This window comes from Pristiophorus japonicus, chromosome 5 (assembly GCF_044704955.1).
Source record: "Pristiophorus japonicus isolate sPriJap1 chromosome 5, sPriJap1.hap1, whole genome shotgun sequence".
Classification (NCBI taxonomy): domain Eukaryota; kingdom Metazoa; phylum Chordata; class Chondrichthyes; family Pristiophoridae; genus Pristiophorus; species Pristiophorus japonicus.
Genome location: NC_091981.1, coordinates 287,028,773 through 287,044,905, shown reverse-complemented (window position 1 = coordinate 287,044,905; position 16,133 = coordinate 287,028,773). Strand labels below are relative to the sequence as shown.

General features: G+C 44.9%; 1 protein-coding gene across 1 annotated transcript in view; it reads left to right on the top strand.

The window, feature by feature from the left end:
* mindy4 (MINDY lysine 48 deubiquitinase 4) overlaps nucleotides 1–14,387 on the top strand; it is a 278,164-nt gene extending 263,777 nt beyond the window's left edge. The window contains exon 18 of the mRNA XM_070881748.1: nucleotides 2,766–14,387. Coding sequence (XP_070737849.1) covers nucleotides 2,766–2,814 — 49 coding nt within the window. The 3' untranslated portion in view covers nucleotides 2,815–14,387. The remainder of the gene's footprint in view (nucleotides 1–2,765) is intronic.
* Nucleotides 14,388–16,133: the final 1,746 nt, after the last annotated feature.

Here is a 16,133-nt window from a genome sequence, read left to right as displayed (position 1 = left end):
CTCCTAATCTGAGGAAGGACGTGCTTACTATTGAGGGAGTGCAGCGAAGATTCACCAGACTGATTCCCGGGATGGCAGGACTGGCATATGAGGAAAGACAGGATCGGCTAGGCTTATACTCACTGGAATTTAGAAGAATGAGAGGGGATCTCATAGAAACGTATAAAATTCTGACGGGACTGGACAGGTTAGATGCAGGAAGAATGTTCCCGATGTTGGGAAAGTCTAGAACCAGGGGACACAGTCTAAGGGTAAGGGGTAAGCCATATAGGACTGAGATGAGGAGAAACATTTTCACCCAGAGTTGTGAACCTGTGGAATTCTCTGCCACAGAAAGTTGTTGAGGCCAGTTCATTGGACATATTCAAAAGGGAGCTAGATGTGGCCCTTACGGCTAAAGGGATCAGTGGGTATGGGGAGAGAAGTGTGGGGTCTTGAGATTGAATGATCAGCCATGATCATATTGAATGGCGGTGCAGGCTCGAAGGGCCGAATGGCCTGCTCCTGCACCTATTTTCTATGTTTTACCCTTTAATCTATTATATTCCCAGTCCACTTTAGCCAACTCCTATCTTTGTAATTGCCTTTAATTAAGTTCAGGACACAAGTTTGAGACCTAGCTTCCCCACCCTCAAACTGAATTTGAAATTCTACCATGCTATGATGACTCTTTCCAAGAGGATCCTTTACTGTGAGATCATTAATTAATCCAGACTCATTACACATTACCAGATTTAAAATAGTCTGCTCCCTAGTTGGTTATACAACATATTGTTCTAAGAAACCTTGCAGCCACATCTCTGTAATGGCTTTCGAATCTTATCCATTTATTTCTATTTGTGCCGTCAGCTCATCTATCTTGTTATGAATTCAGATAAAGAGCTTTTAATTTTGTCTTTTTACCATTTTTCCCTTCTCTGACCCCACTTTCTGATGCACGCATGTGTATACGCTTTGTCCCTTACGGTCACATTCTGGTTATCATTACCCCAATCGCTATCCTGCACTAGTGCCTTCTCCTTTCTTTTTGTTTTTTTAATTTCCGCTCACTGGATCCCTCGCGTCCCCCACCCCACCCCCACTATTTGGTTTAAAGCCCTATCTACAGCCCTAGTTATTCGATTCACCAGGCCACTGGTCCCAGCCTGGTTCAGGTGAAGCCAGTCTTATCCCAGTACTGGTGCCAGTGCCCCCTAAATCGAAACCCATTTCTCCCACACCAGTCGTTGCGCTACGCATTCATCTCTCTGAAATTATTTCCCCTATGCCAATTTGCTCGTGGTTCAAGTAGTAATCCAGAGATTATTACCTTTGTGTTTCTGCTTTTTAATTTACCCCCTAGCTGTTCATACTCCCTCAGCAAAACCTCTTTCTTTGTCCTACCTATGTTGTTGGTACCCACGTGGACCATGACAACTGGATCTTTCACCTCCCACTCCAAGTTCCTCTCCAGCCCAGAGGAGATGTCCTTAACCCTGGCAACACAGCCTTCAGCACTCACGCTCTCGGCTGCAGAGAACAGTATCTGTCCCCACCACTACGACATTTCTTTTTACTCCCCCAACTTGAATGGCCCCCCGTCTTCTCCTTAGGCGGTCCCTCGAAGCGAGGATGACTTGTTTCCACATCAAAAAGGGATGAGTTCACAGGTGTTTTGATGAAGGACCTAATATTCCGGATCCCGAACTACATATTGAAGGGTGGAAGATGGCTGCGCGTGGATTTTTTTAACGTGTGGTGGCCGTTGCACACCAGCCACCACACGAGCTTGACAGAGCTAGGTCTTGGTTCAGTGGCAAGGATTACCCAAGACGACTGGAGACCAGCTCTGCTGCACAGACCTAGTGCGCGCACATATCACAGTGTGGGCTGGTCCGTGCTGCCCCCGGGCCCTCGCCTCTTCTGGGCCCCAAACTCACGCCTCTCCTGGGCCCCGATCATTTCGCTCCACGATCACTCACCGCTCGTGCGCCCCAACCTCGCCGCTCCTGCTGGACCTGCCCACGCTCCAATCACCGACCTTGATTATGGTGTACCATGGTGCTGTGGACAGTTTGCTCATCCTCCCTGCAGTCCCTGTTCTCGTCCACATATTGGACATGAAGCATCTTTTCTCACTGGCTCGTGGAAATCTAGAACTCGCTCCCCCAAAAGGCTGTGGATGCTGGGCCAATTGAAATTGTTAACACTGACATCAATACATTTTTGTTGGGCAAGGGTATTGAGAGATCTGGAGCAAAGGCATGCAAATGGAGTTGAGGTACAGATCAGCAACAATCTAATTGAATAGCACAACAGGCTCAAGAGGCTGAATGGCCTCCTCCCGTTCCTAATCTTTCTTTAGCTAGGAGCCCATTTTTTTTCTTGCACCTTTGTGAAGCACTTGGTTATTTTTCTGCATTAAAGGTGCTATATAAATGCAAGTTGTCATTGTCACATAACCATAGTCATTTATTGTGTGAAGCACTTTGAGATGGTTTGAGTTATAATAAATCGCTATCTAGATAGACTTATTTCAAGGACTTATGAAAGGGAAGTAAATTTGAGCAGAACCATCCTAGGTTGCACCCGCACACCTTCTGAGGGCCACTTACAAGGTTAGCATTGGCAGAGATCTGGGAGTAGGTCTCTACCACCTTGTCCAGAGAGAGGATGTTAATATGGAGCAGGAGAACCAAAGATTAAGAGGAGAAAATATAATCATCTGAAAGGGGAGAACTTTTCTTAAAGAATGGTTTTATGTGCTTGACATTTATTTTATTCAGGTGGAAGGGAGCATTTGTAGACTGGAATGGAACGGAACCCATCCTGTGACACAGTGGACCATCGTCTCTGAAGTTGAGCCTGGAACGTGTGCCCTTGGGGACTGAGGTGTAGGAATGAAACACCAACAATACCTTCGCTTCTGAAGTGCCGCAGATGATAGCAGGAGAGGCCCTAAAATTTGTCTGTCATCGGATGGCACTCGACAACGCCTCCATAGCTAATTTCCCTCATTTCTTCTGTATGCGCAGCGGGGGGAGGGGAGGGGGGACGGCGATTGTGACCTCGAGGCGTGCATTTAGGAAAGTAGTGACCCGGCTTACCTGCCCAACTCCCAGACGAGATGTCGGAACGTGGTATACGGTACGCTACCACTGTTGTGCATCTCTGGTCATTTAAATGATCCCCTGTGAGCAAAGACCTTTCCTATTACCATTAACTTGGGACTCATGGTGAAATCCGGATGCTTTCAAAGTGGTCGGTTTGTGCGGTGGGGGTCACTGAGAGGTGTTAACCCCCTCCGGCAGTAGTGACGGAGATGTAAGAGATGAACTCGAGGCTGAGACCTCGATCTGAGTTTCTCTCCAAAGATGATGAATTCAGCAAAAGCAACATTTAATGGGTTGCGCTTGATTTTTAATTTTTTTGCTTTTAAACTATTATTTTAGAAGTTAGTGAGTTAGGAATTTGGATTTAAGCCAAGCTTTCCTTTTTGTTGTTGAGCCTGTAGAGGCCCTGGTTCGATGGGAGACTGCACGCTCACCCATTACCTGATGGTGACTTCAGCACAATCACAAACCCTTTATCTGTTCGGCCACCATAACTGTCCTGTCATTGTTAAATATAATAATGGTTCATGTTAACATCAGCTCCTTCAATTCCTTGTTTAGATCAAGCGCTACAACTTGTGATTTCCACCCAGATAGGTGGAGGTCAACGGTTGAACCCCACACTCTGAAGAAGACCGGTCAGCGCACACCGCAAGTCTTAACGCCCGAGACTTTTCCGAAACCGCCCCTCGGGCCTCATTTCAATAACTGAGGCGAGCGAGTCTGTCGTGCCTCCAGAAGCAGCTCGCCACTTTACTCCGCTCCAATTTGGGTGGGTGACCTCACTGGCAGCTCCCCCCAGGGAGGGTTGGGGAGGAGGAGGACGAGAGATAAGGGAGCAGACTGGTGTAGTGCTGTGGAGCCAGGAGGAGCAGGAGCTCCCATGAAGGTAACTTTAAAAACAAATGATAATGTTTTGATAGCGGCCTCCAGCAGTCCCGTTGAGGACCGCCGCCGGTTCTGTAGACCCAGTAATGCTGGGCAGACAGGCCCAGCGCCTGCTGCATTCAGCCCCGCCCAATTTCAGGAAGAGGTCCTTCAACAGGTATTAGTCTTGGGCGTCCGCCAGTGATGCCTGGGAAGTTACCTTTACCAATAACGCAGGCATAGATCGGTCATGGGACCTTGCGCCCCGAATTTGGTCCTTTTTGCCCAATGAGGACCAATTTCTCCCCCTTGGTCTTGCACACAGCTGGGGAACAGTTACCAAACAGAAACCAGTGTCCATTGGGGTTGTCAGAAAATTGCCAGAATAATTTAACGTGCTTGTTACACAAGAGCCTAAAAAAATTTAGGAACAAGAAATAAACCATCGGACCTCGCAGCCTGTCCCGAATACCTTGTTATTTTTCCCAATACCCCTTAATGACTTTGCTTTTAAGGTAATGGATCTAGCCCCCTTTAAAATTGATTTTGAATCTATGTGCTAATGGGATAATATATTCCACATTTCTTGTTTGTCCTGGATGTACTTTTAATCAATTAGCTTTTACTTTTTAAAAACTTGCTTTCCTTGTGGATGCAATAGAATCTAGGACACTTTTTTTTTTGAAGAGACACTTCTTTTTGAAGAGTCTTGGTTAACATTCATTCATTACTGAACCAACTTGACAAGCACCACCAAAACAGATTAACGGGTCATTCATTTCATTGCTGACTGTGGGACCTTGGCCTGTGCTGTTTGGCAAATAAAGCAAACCTTCAGCTGTGAAGCACTTTGGGATGTCCTGAGGATGTGAAAGGAGCTGCATTACACCAAGTTTGTTGTTTCCTTTCTTTTCTTCCTTCCTTTATGGATAAACCCCACCTAGCCATTGCCTCACCGTATTCCACCCAGGGCTGGCATCTGCTGCCAAGCTCCATCCACTCCTCCTTCCGGGCATCTTTGGGCACCCATCCCAATTTGCCTGATAACCCTGACATCACTCTTGTCAGTTTCAAGCAGAGAGACAGTGCTTTACATAAATGAGGCCTGGGAGTTAAAATGTCTGCCTCCTACCTACCTCCCAACTAGTTTTCTACCCATCTCTCAAGATTGCCTTCAATTCCTGATGCTTCATTTTGAGCTAACAATGTCTTGTGCAGAACCCTTTTAGACATGATGTGCATTTGACAAAAACACAAACATGGCAATTCTCTCTTAATCAGCTTATACTTTTCTGAGTTTGATACCTATGCCTTAAGTATTCGCATGACAATGTTGCTTATGGTAATTTCCAGGCTGATATTCTGTAACTGGTTGTCAAGGATTTAAGCTGCTCTCGTCGCATTGGTCCAGCCTACTGTGCATTACAGAGTGGCTAATCCTCCCATTATATTTGGCTGTATTGGCTATCCCATTGGCTTTAATTTGTTTGGAGCAACAAATATGTCTGTGTGCGCACCTGAATATATGTGTGTGTATATATAATCTGAGTCTGCCTGGTTAATACATGGAGCCAAACAATGAGAACGACCGAGCTTTTGTGTTGTTTTGCGAGCAGTAAATGGATGCTGTGGATTTTCTGGGGATTTGTTTTGTTTACGAGACTGAACTGAAATAACTTTTCATTTAATGGCAACCTTTCACTAGTGTCCTGTGCCACACTACACACCAATTATGCCTGCAAAAGCTGCTCAATAAAATATAATCCTTCCAAAGAGCATCCACGATGGGCCGCATGGCCTCGTGACACCGCACAGGAGGAGGCTATTCGGCCCATAATGCCTGTGCTTGCACTTTGGTAGAGCAATTCAATTCGTCCTTGCTGTGTTTAGGAAAAAAAAATGTTTCCTGATGTTGCCTCTGCTTCATTTGCTAATTACCTTAAATCTGTGTCCTCTGGTTACTGACTCTTCTGCCATTGGTAACAGTTTTTCTTTAATTATTCTCAAAATGCTCATGGTTTTCAACACCTATCAAAACTCCTCTTAACCTTCTGCTCTAAAGAGGGAAAAAAAAATCTTTTCCCGTCTCTCCACGTAACTGAAATCCCTGATGCCATTCTCCTAAATCTCTTCTGCAGCCTCTCTAAGGCCTTGAAATCCTTTCTAAAGTGAGGTGCCCAAAATTGAATACAGTACTTCAGCTGAGGCCTAAGCAATGTTTTATAAAAGTTTAGCATTAATTCCTTTTGTACTCTCTTCCTATATTAATAAAACCAAGGGTCCCACGTGCATTATTAACTGCTTTGTTACCCTAGTTTTGCAACCTTCAAAGATTTGTGAACATACACCCCCAGGTCTCTCTGTTCCTGCACCCCCTTTAAAATTGCACCATTTTCTCCTCATTCTTCATCCCAAAATGTATCACTTCGCACTTCTCTGCTAAATTTCATCTGCCAAGTGCCTGACTGTTTTACCAGTCTGTCTGACGTCCTGATGTCCATTGCTATCATCTGCAAACTTTGAAATGATGCCCTGTAAACCCAAATCTAGGTCTTTAATAGATATCAAAAAGAGCAGAGGTCCCAGCAGAGACCCCTGGGGAATCCCACTGTTAGCCTCCCTCCAGTCTGAAAAACAGCCATTCACCTGCTTTTAGCTTTCTGTCCCTTCGCCATTGTTGTATCCATGCTGCACTGTCCCTTTGATCCCATGGGCTTAATTTTGCTAACATCATCATCATAGGCAGTCCCTTGAATGAGGATGACTTGCTTCCACAAGAGTTCACAGATGTTTCAATGAAGGACCCGATGTTCCAGCCCTGAACTCCATTTGAGGAGGTGGAAGATGCCTGTGCGTGGATTTTTTTAACTTGTGGTGACCTTTGCATATTGGCCACCACACGGGCTTGACAGAGCTAGGCCTTTATCCAGTGGCAAGGGTTAACCCAGACGACTGGAGACCTGCTCTGCTGTAAGTCTATGCTGTATGATTCTATGTTTCCTACCAAACATCAGATGAACAGCTTGCAGTATGAATGGGACCCTAATCCATAGAACATGCATATCTGCTGCATTGTATGATCTGTGCTGCCCATCTAGAAAAGCACAGGGATTTGAAGGCAGACCATCAGTTGCTAAAATGTGTAGTAAGTGACTGCTGGCTCCACCATCGTGCCGCGTGTAAGGATGAACCAATGGCTACATTTATTATTTATCCAGTGTTGTCATGACGATTTTGGCCATGGTTTAGAATCACAGAATGATACGACACAGAAGGAGGCCATTCGGCCCATCGTGCCTGTGCCGGCTCTTTGAAAGAGCTGTCCCATTAATCCCACTCCCCATCTCTCCCCATAGCCTTGCAAATGTTTTTCCCTTCAAGTATTTATCTAGTTCCCTTTGAAAAGTTATTATTAAATTGGTCTCCACCACCCTTTCAGCAGTGCATTCCAGATCACAACAACTCGCTGCATTAAAAAAAAAATGTTTCGTGTTGCCTCTGAATCTTTTGCCAGTCGCCACTGGTTACCAACCCTTCTGGCACTGGAAACAGTTTCTCCTTTATTCACTCTTCATTAATCCTTATTTACTCGTCATTATTTACTCTTTGTTAATCCTTCATTCTGGATGCCAGTGCACAACACTGGCAATCTGCACCCATAATAGGAACAGCTTTTGGCTGCAGTCTCAGTTTAGCATTGGAAACGTTCATCGTTTATCCACTTGAACTGTGGAAAAACACCCACTGCAGCACAATTACAGATTCTGTGCTTCTCAACTTGGATTGTGTTCAGACAGCTGACTCTCACTGGGACAAAGTACTGGTGGTTATGGATCTATCATTAATGGTAGTAGAGATGGGACTAGTTTGAGGTGGTGAATCAAGTGCACCACACAAGAAGTATACCTTACAATCATCAGAAGGGGGCCATTCGGCCCATCATGCCGGCTCTTTGAAAGAGCTCTCCAATTTAGTTATACACCCTCGCTTTTCCTTATAAACCTGCAAATTAGACTTTTCAAATATGTGTCCAGTTGTCTTTTGACAATTCATATGGAATCTGATTCCACCACCCTATCAGGTAGTGCGTGCCAGACTCTCTGCAAACAAATTCTCCTCATTTCTCCTCTAGCTCTTTTGACAATTATTTTAAATAGTTGACCCCTGGTTATCGACCCACTTGTCAGAGGAAACTATTTTTCCCTACTTGCTGTATCAAAACCCCTCATAATTTTGAATAGCTCTCTTAGGCCTCCCCTTAATAATCTTTGCTCCAAGGGGAACAATCCCAGCTTCTTCAATCTCTTCACATAACTGAAGTCCCTCATCCCTGGTATTATCCTGGAAAACCACCTCTCTACCCTCTGCAAGGCCTTGACATCCTTTATAAAGTGTGGTGTCCAGAATTGTACACAATATTCTAGCTGAGGCCTAACCAGTGATTTGTAAAGGTTTAGCATGAATTCCTTGTTTTTGTATTCAATGTCCCTATTTACATAGCCAGGTATCTCATACGCTTTCTTAACTGCCTTATCAACTTGCCTGGTCACTTTCAAAGATGTGTGAATATACACACCCAGGTCCCTCTGCTCTTCCACCCCATCAAAATAGTACTATTTAGATTATACTACCTCTCCATGTTGTTCCTTCTAAAGTGCATCACTTCACACTTGTCTGTATTGAATTGCATCGTAAGATATCACTGTCCCTTTAATACCAAGTTGCTTAAATTGTCCGAATAAGTCTGTTATGTGGTACTTTATCAAATGCCTTTTAAAAGTCCATATATACAACATCTGCATTACTTTCATCATCCTTGTGTGCTACTTCATCAAAGAACTCAATCAGGTTAGTCAGACACGATTTGCCATTAACAAGTCCGGGCTGGCTGTGTTCCTCATGCTTCTCCAAGTGAGAATTAATTTTGTCTTTGACGATGGCCTCCAGTAGTTTTTCCATCACTGGCATTGGACTGTAGTTACCAGGTTTATCCCCATCCCCTTTTTTGAACAGGGGTGCAACATTTACAATCCTTCAGTCCTCTGGCACCATTCCCACATCCAAGGAGGTTTGAAAGATTGTGGTCAGAGCTTCTTCTAGCCTAGCTTTCCACAGCAATCTAGGGTGCATCCCATCTGGACATGCTAACTTTTAGCGATGCCAACATATTTAACACTACCTTCCTATCTATTTTTAGCCTATCCAATACCTCTACTCTTCCCTCACCTCCAGCTGCTACATTAAGTTCATTCTCTTTTGTGAAGACAGATACAAATTATCAGTACCTCTGCCTCCACAAGAAGATGCCCTTTGTTGTCCCTGCCTACGGACTGAGCACAGTGGGCCCAGTGCCTGTTGCACTCAAAGCCCAATCTCTGGAAGAGATAGTAGGTCCCCTTGTCAACGTATGTAAGGGGCCTGACGCCTGCTTTAAGCATCCGCCAGTGATGCCTGAAAAGCCACTTTTACCAATATGGTGGCACCCTACCTACCTCCCAACTAGTTTTCTACCCATCTCACAAGATTGCCTTCAATTCCTCATGCTTCATTTTGAGCTAACAGTCTCTTGTGCAAAACCCTTTTAGACATGACTTGCATTTGACAAAAACATGGCAACTCTCTCTTAATCAGCTTACACTTTTCCAAGTTTGATACATATGCCTTAAGTATTCGCATGACAATGTTTCTCGCAGTAATTTCCAGGCTCGTGTTCTGTATCTGGTTGTCAAGGATTTAAGCTGCTCTCGTCGTATCGGTCCAGCCTACTGTGCATAACTGACTGGCTAATCCTCCCATTATATTTGGCTTTGTTGGATATCCCATTAGCTTTAATTTGGAGCAACAAATATGTCTGTGTGCGCACCTGAATATATGTGTGTGTTATATATATATATATATATATATCTGAGTCGTCTTGGTTAATACATGGAGCCAGGCAATGAGACCGACTGAGCTTTTGTGTTGTTTTACGTGCAGTAAATGGATGCTGTGGATTTACTGGAGATTTGTTTTGAAATGAATAACGTTTCATTTAATGGAAGCCTTTCACTAGTGTCCTGTGCCACATTATACACCAATTATGCCTGCAAAAGCTGCTTCGTAAAATACTGATCCTGGCGTAAGTTGAACAGCTCTTTCAAAGAGCATGCACAGTGCCTCAAATGACCTCGTATGCTGTATGATTCTATATTTCCTATCAAACGTCAGATATAGCGCTTGCAGTGTGCATGGGACCCTAATGCAAAGAATTTGTGTATTTAACAAAATGCTGCATTTTCTGAACTGTGCTGCACGTCTAGAATAACAGTAGATTTGAAGGCAGCACATCAATTGCTAAAGTGGTTAGTGACTGCCATCTTGCCGCAGGTATGGATTAACACACAGCTACTAATTATTTATCCAATGTTGTCGCAAAGATTTTTGTCATAGTTTAGAATTGGAAGTTATCATAGTTTATCCACTTGAACTGTGAAAAATACTCGGCAGTGCACTTACAGATCCTGTGCGTCCAAACTTGGATTGTGCTCAAAGAGCATGTGAGCTGACTCTCACTGGGACAAAGTACTGGTGGTTATGGGCCTGTCATTAATGGTGGCAGTGACTGGATCAGTTTGAGGTGATGAATCAAGTGCGTCACACAAGGAGTTTTCCATGCGAAGTTTGGTTCAGTTGCTGGCACTCTTCCCTGATGGGTCATAAGGTTGTGGATTTAAGCTCAATACCAGGAGTTTAAGCTCATCATCTAAGACCTGCATTTATGCAGCATCTTTCTCAAACTCCGGATGTCCAAAAGTGCTTTACTTGTACTTGTTAAACTTGTTAAACTGTAGTCACTATTGTAATGTAGGGGATGTGGCAGCCAGTTTTCACATAACAAGGTCCCACAAATTTTCTGACAGACCCATATGGTATTTTCTATCGCCTTGATTTTAACTCAGTTTGTCATGGTGGGGCGCGGTCTTGCGAGCTTCATGGCCGCACTGGAGTGAAGTCGGGGTCATTTTAACCTCTGGGCCTCATTGTCATCTCCCAGATGAGTCTTCTGCCCAATGGCGGCAGGAATCAGTACTTGGCCAGAGGGTGCAGGGGACCACTGCCAGGGATAGACCTCGGCACTAAGGTTAGTATGTCTGGGGGTTCCTGGATCAGGGGAGGCCCAAGGCTTCACCTGGGACCCGGAAGAACACTCCTACTCTGGACCATAAGGAAGCCCACCTCCCCTAAAACAAAACTTCTGGGCCGGCTCCTGCTCTAGCACTGGACACCATTCGCAACTCCGCGTTAAAATCAACTCTGTCCAATTTGCTGTCAAAAGACCCTGACTTTTTCCAAGTTATGAGGCCCTCTCCTGGCTGCAGCAAGGGCTTTACTCACTGCTCCTGTTAAAATTGCATAAAATGCAATTGCAAGGTGAGCACGACACTATCCCGATTTTAACCTCCTGTGCGCTTGGTCTCGACAGGTGGGGGAGGTGGTTAAAAGTCAGCCTTATATCATTGAATGCGTTTTATGGCATCAGACTCATTGATGTTAAAAGCGGGAAAAAATTACATGATTGCACTTTCTTAAACATGATCTGCTTAATGTGGATACATGGTGGTTTGACGGCTTCACTCTTCAATTTTCACAACATCAATAAGGTAATGAAGCACTTTCCTCGAGCCCCAATTGTTCACGCATGTTTTATGCTGGTTTTTACATTCCGCCTTATCCTAATAAGCCTCTCAGGATATTTTGGCACAATTTGACTGTCTGCAAGGTTGGTGTAAAATCAGGTGCAAATTTCAGCGTATGCGTGATCCAGGAAATTTATGCATGAAAAATTAACACTGGCTTGAGGTGTCACAAGACAGCCAGCCTCCCAGCAAACGTGCATCAGCAAGACTGCTTTCAGGAGCTTGGTGAAGAATATGGGAAGGCAAGGTGGCACATCCTTACCGGAAAATTGGCCGTTCTTATTGATGTCCTTTCGGTGGCAGATCATGAGCCACACAGGCATTGCAACTAAAGCTGGAGCCATCAGGATGCGCCCAGTCAGTCCTGGCTTGATTTTTCTTTCCCTCGGCTCGAGGGCCTAAAAGCCTAAACCAGTTCCAAGGTCCTTTCCTGGCACTGAGTCACAAAAAAGCTTGCTCTTTTTTTTAAAAAAGAACTTTACAAAGGGTAGTTGGCCTTAAATATTGAAGCCTTTCGGTGGGAAACAAAATGTTTGCTTTATCCAAATTGTCCTGTAACAGCAATGTGTGGGGAATGAACAACTCTTTCATTATTCTAATTTACCACGTCTCGTGGTGCTCTCCTCCAGATGCCCCCTGCACCGGAACAATCTTTTTAATGCAGCTTTGGTGTCAGAATGGCTGATTGTAAACCAGGAAAAATAAGCCCCAGCCATCAAGTTGCTTTTGGCAAGTTTTAGACTTGGACTTTGTTGTGGCCGAGTACAGTCGCTATTTCACTGATCAGATCGGGGATGCTTCTCAATAAAGTCCTTGACCTTGTTGGCACGAGGGTGGATAAGAGGACTGTAGCCATGCGCAATATCTGGTCTATTAGTAAACTGATCTCCGTCAGTGTGGTAGTAAAGATATTAAAATTGATCTCAATCGATCCTGGGATGTAGAAGGGCGAAAATGTCAACTAGGCTTCCAGCTCCTGATCACTATCCAGCCACTTGATGGAAATTGCCTATGGGTGAACGGTGACTGAGGACCATATTTGGGATCAGCTGTGATGCCCACACACTCAAATAGTCTGCTGATTATTGAGATCATGCAAAACTCTGCTGTTCACCCATCCCCCTTGTACTCGTTGGCCTACCTAACCCTAAATGCTGTGACTCAGTGGGTAGCACTCTCGTCTCTGAGTCAGAAGGCTGTGGGTTCATTTCCCACTCCAGGGATTTGAGCACAAAAATCTAGGCTGACACACCCAGTACAGTGCTGAGGACGTACTGTATTGTTGGAGGTGCCATCTTTCAGATGAGACAAACCGAGGCCCCGTCTGCTTTCTCAGGTGGACATAAAAGATCCCATGGCACTATTTCGAAGACGAGAAAGGGAATTATTCCTGGTGTCCTGGTCAATATTTATCTCTCCATCAACATAACAAAAACGGATTATCTGGTTATTATCACAATACTGTTTGTGGGAGCTTGCTGTGTGCAAATTGGCTGCCGTGGTTCCTGCATTACATTACAGTGACTACACTTCAAAAGCACTTCATTGGCTGTAAAGTGCTTTGAAACGTCCGGTGGTCTATTTAAATCCAAGTCTGTCTTTCTTTACATTGGCTCCAGGTCTGACAACATCTTGATTTTAAAATTCTCATCCTTGTGTTCAAATCCTTCCATGGCCTCGCTTCTCCCTATCTCTGTAACCTCCTCCAGCCCTACAACCCTCAGAGAACACTGCATTACTCCAATTCTGACCTCCTTGAGCATCCTCGATTTTCATTGTTCCACCATTGGTGGCCGTGCCTTCAGCAGCTTAGGCTCCAAGCTCTGGAACTCCCTCGCCACCTCTCTCTCCTTTTAAGACGCTCCATAAAACCTACATCTTTGATCAAACTTTTGTTCACCTGTCCTAATATCACCTTACGTTGCTTAGCTGTCAAATTTTGTCTGAACGCTCCTGTGAAGCGACTGGGGACGTTTTGCTACGTTAAAGTTGCGGTACGGAATGTTGACATCCAGGGGATTGAAATCCTGCAGAGGCTTCACTAGTCATTGTTGTAACTCTGGCAGAGCCCCGCAATGAATCCACCAATACACACGAGACTGGTGGAAACCCACTGAATTTCAGTCCCTCATTGCCGAGGCTCACACATGAAGAGCAAATGGTCGGGAGATGCACCACAGGGTAGCGGGGAACACTCGCCCTCTGCCCTCAAATAAACAGCAACAGGCAGCAAGTTGAAGAGAGGAGTATTCAGGAAGGGTATAATTTGGACTGAGCAACTTATCAAGTACAGAGGATCCCCATTGTATGTATAGCAGGTGCAGTGGCTTTGTGTAATGGCCAAAAATACAGCAGGTTGATTATTGAAACCCAAAGAGAAACGGTGGAGAATTTGGAGTATCGGTCATGGTTAGCAGGCGGGTATTTGGGCAGCCCACATCCACCTCATGGGAAGTCTATGGAGCATCTGCTTGTTGAGTCTACAGGTGAATGTGTACCTCATGAAATGCAATTGTAATTTCACTGTGCTGTGTACAAATATAAAAGGGGGCCAACAGATTGGACTCCAGTTGCCGACCAATATTTCAGCTGCTCGTGTCACATTCAGTGTTCTGCTTCTACGCACTGTTTCTGAAACGCACGTGTGCAACCAATTTAGAATATTTTGAAATATTGTATCATAATTGTGGATATCGGAATACATGTTGCTTATATTTTGAGTTTCAATAAAATGCGTTTGATCGCCTGGCGTACGGCATTATAAAGTTGAGTCATTGTGTGGTCATTTCTGTCCCAGTGTCTTACCTGCACATGGAATGACAGCAAACCTTTTTCCACTAGGGGTGAGGTGCATCGGGCAAGATGTTTTTAAAAAAAAACTGCTGTGCGCATGCATGATCTGCCTGTCAATTATCCTAACCGATAAATCAATTAATCACAAATCTGTGTGCATTGCCCTTATTGAATTACTGGCCAAAGACCGTCCTAAGTGGAGGGAAGAGCATCTGGGAGGACGCTGAGCACCTCGAATCTCGTCGCCGAGAGCATGCAGAAAACCATCGCAGGAAGCCGAAGGAACGTGTGGCAAACCTGTCCCACCCACCCTTTCATAGAAACATAGAAAATAGGTCAGGAGTAGGCCATTCGGCCCTTCTAGCCTGCACCGCCATTCAATGAGTTCATGGCTGAACATGCAACTTCAGTACCCCATTCCTGCTTTCTCGCCATACCCCTTGATCCCCCTAGTAGTAAGGACCTCATCTAACTCCTTTTTGAATATATTTAGTGAATTGGCCTCAACAACTTTCTGTGGTAGAGAATTCCACAGGTTCACCACTCTCTGGGTGAAGAAGTTCCTCCGCATCTCGGTCCTAAATGGCTTACCCCTTATCCTTAGACTGTGACCTCTGGTTCTGGACTTCCCCAACATTGGGAACATTCTTCCTGCATCTAACCTGTCTAACCCCGTCAGAATTTTAAATGTTTCTATGAGGTCCCCTCTCATTCTTCTGAACTCCAGTGAATACAAGCCCAGTTGATCCAGTCTTTCTTGATAGGTCAGTCCCGCCATCCCGGGAATCAGTCTGGTGAACCTTCGCTGCACTCCCTCAATAGCAAGAATGTCCTTCCTCAGGTTAGGAGACCAAAACTGTACACAATACTCCAGGTGTGGCCTCACCAATGCCCTGTACAACTGTAGCAACACCTCCCTGCCCCTGTACTCAAATCCCCTTGCTATGAAGGCCAACATGCCATTTGCTTTCTTAACCGCCTGCTGCACCTGCATGCCAACCTTCAATGACTGATGTACCATGACACCCAGGTCTCTTTGCACCTCCCCTTTTCCTAATCTGTCACCATTCAGATAATAGTCTGTCTCTCTGTTTTTACCACCAAAGTGGATAACCTCACATTTATCCACATTATACTTCATCTGCCATGCATTTGCCCACTCACCTAACCTATCCAAGTCGCTCTGCAGCCTCACAGCATCCTCCTCGCAGCTCACACTGCCACCCAACTTAGTGTCATCCGCAAATTTGGAGATACTACATTTAATCCCCTCATCTAAATCATTAATGTACAGTGTAAACAGCTGGGGTCCCAGCACAGAACCTTGCGGTACCCCACTAGTCACTGTCTGCCATTCTTAAAAGTACCCATTTACTCCTACTCTTTGCTTCCTGTCTGACAACCAGTTCTCAATCCATTTCCTTTAACCATTGCCTGTTCCACCTGTGACAGAGACTGTAATTCCCGTATTGGACTGTACAGTCACCTGAGAACTCACTGAGTGGAAGCAAGTCTTCCTCGAAGCCTATGATGACTGTTAGAACTGCTTGTAGTATGAGTGTGTCAGAGAATTTTACAGCACAGAAGGAGGCCATTCAGCCCATCTTGCCTGTGCTGGGTTTTTGAAAGAGTTGCCTAATTTTTCCCCTTCAAGTATTTATCCAAATCCCTATTGAAAGTTACTATTGAATCTGCTTCCACCGCC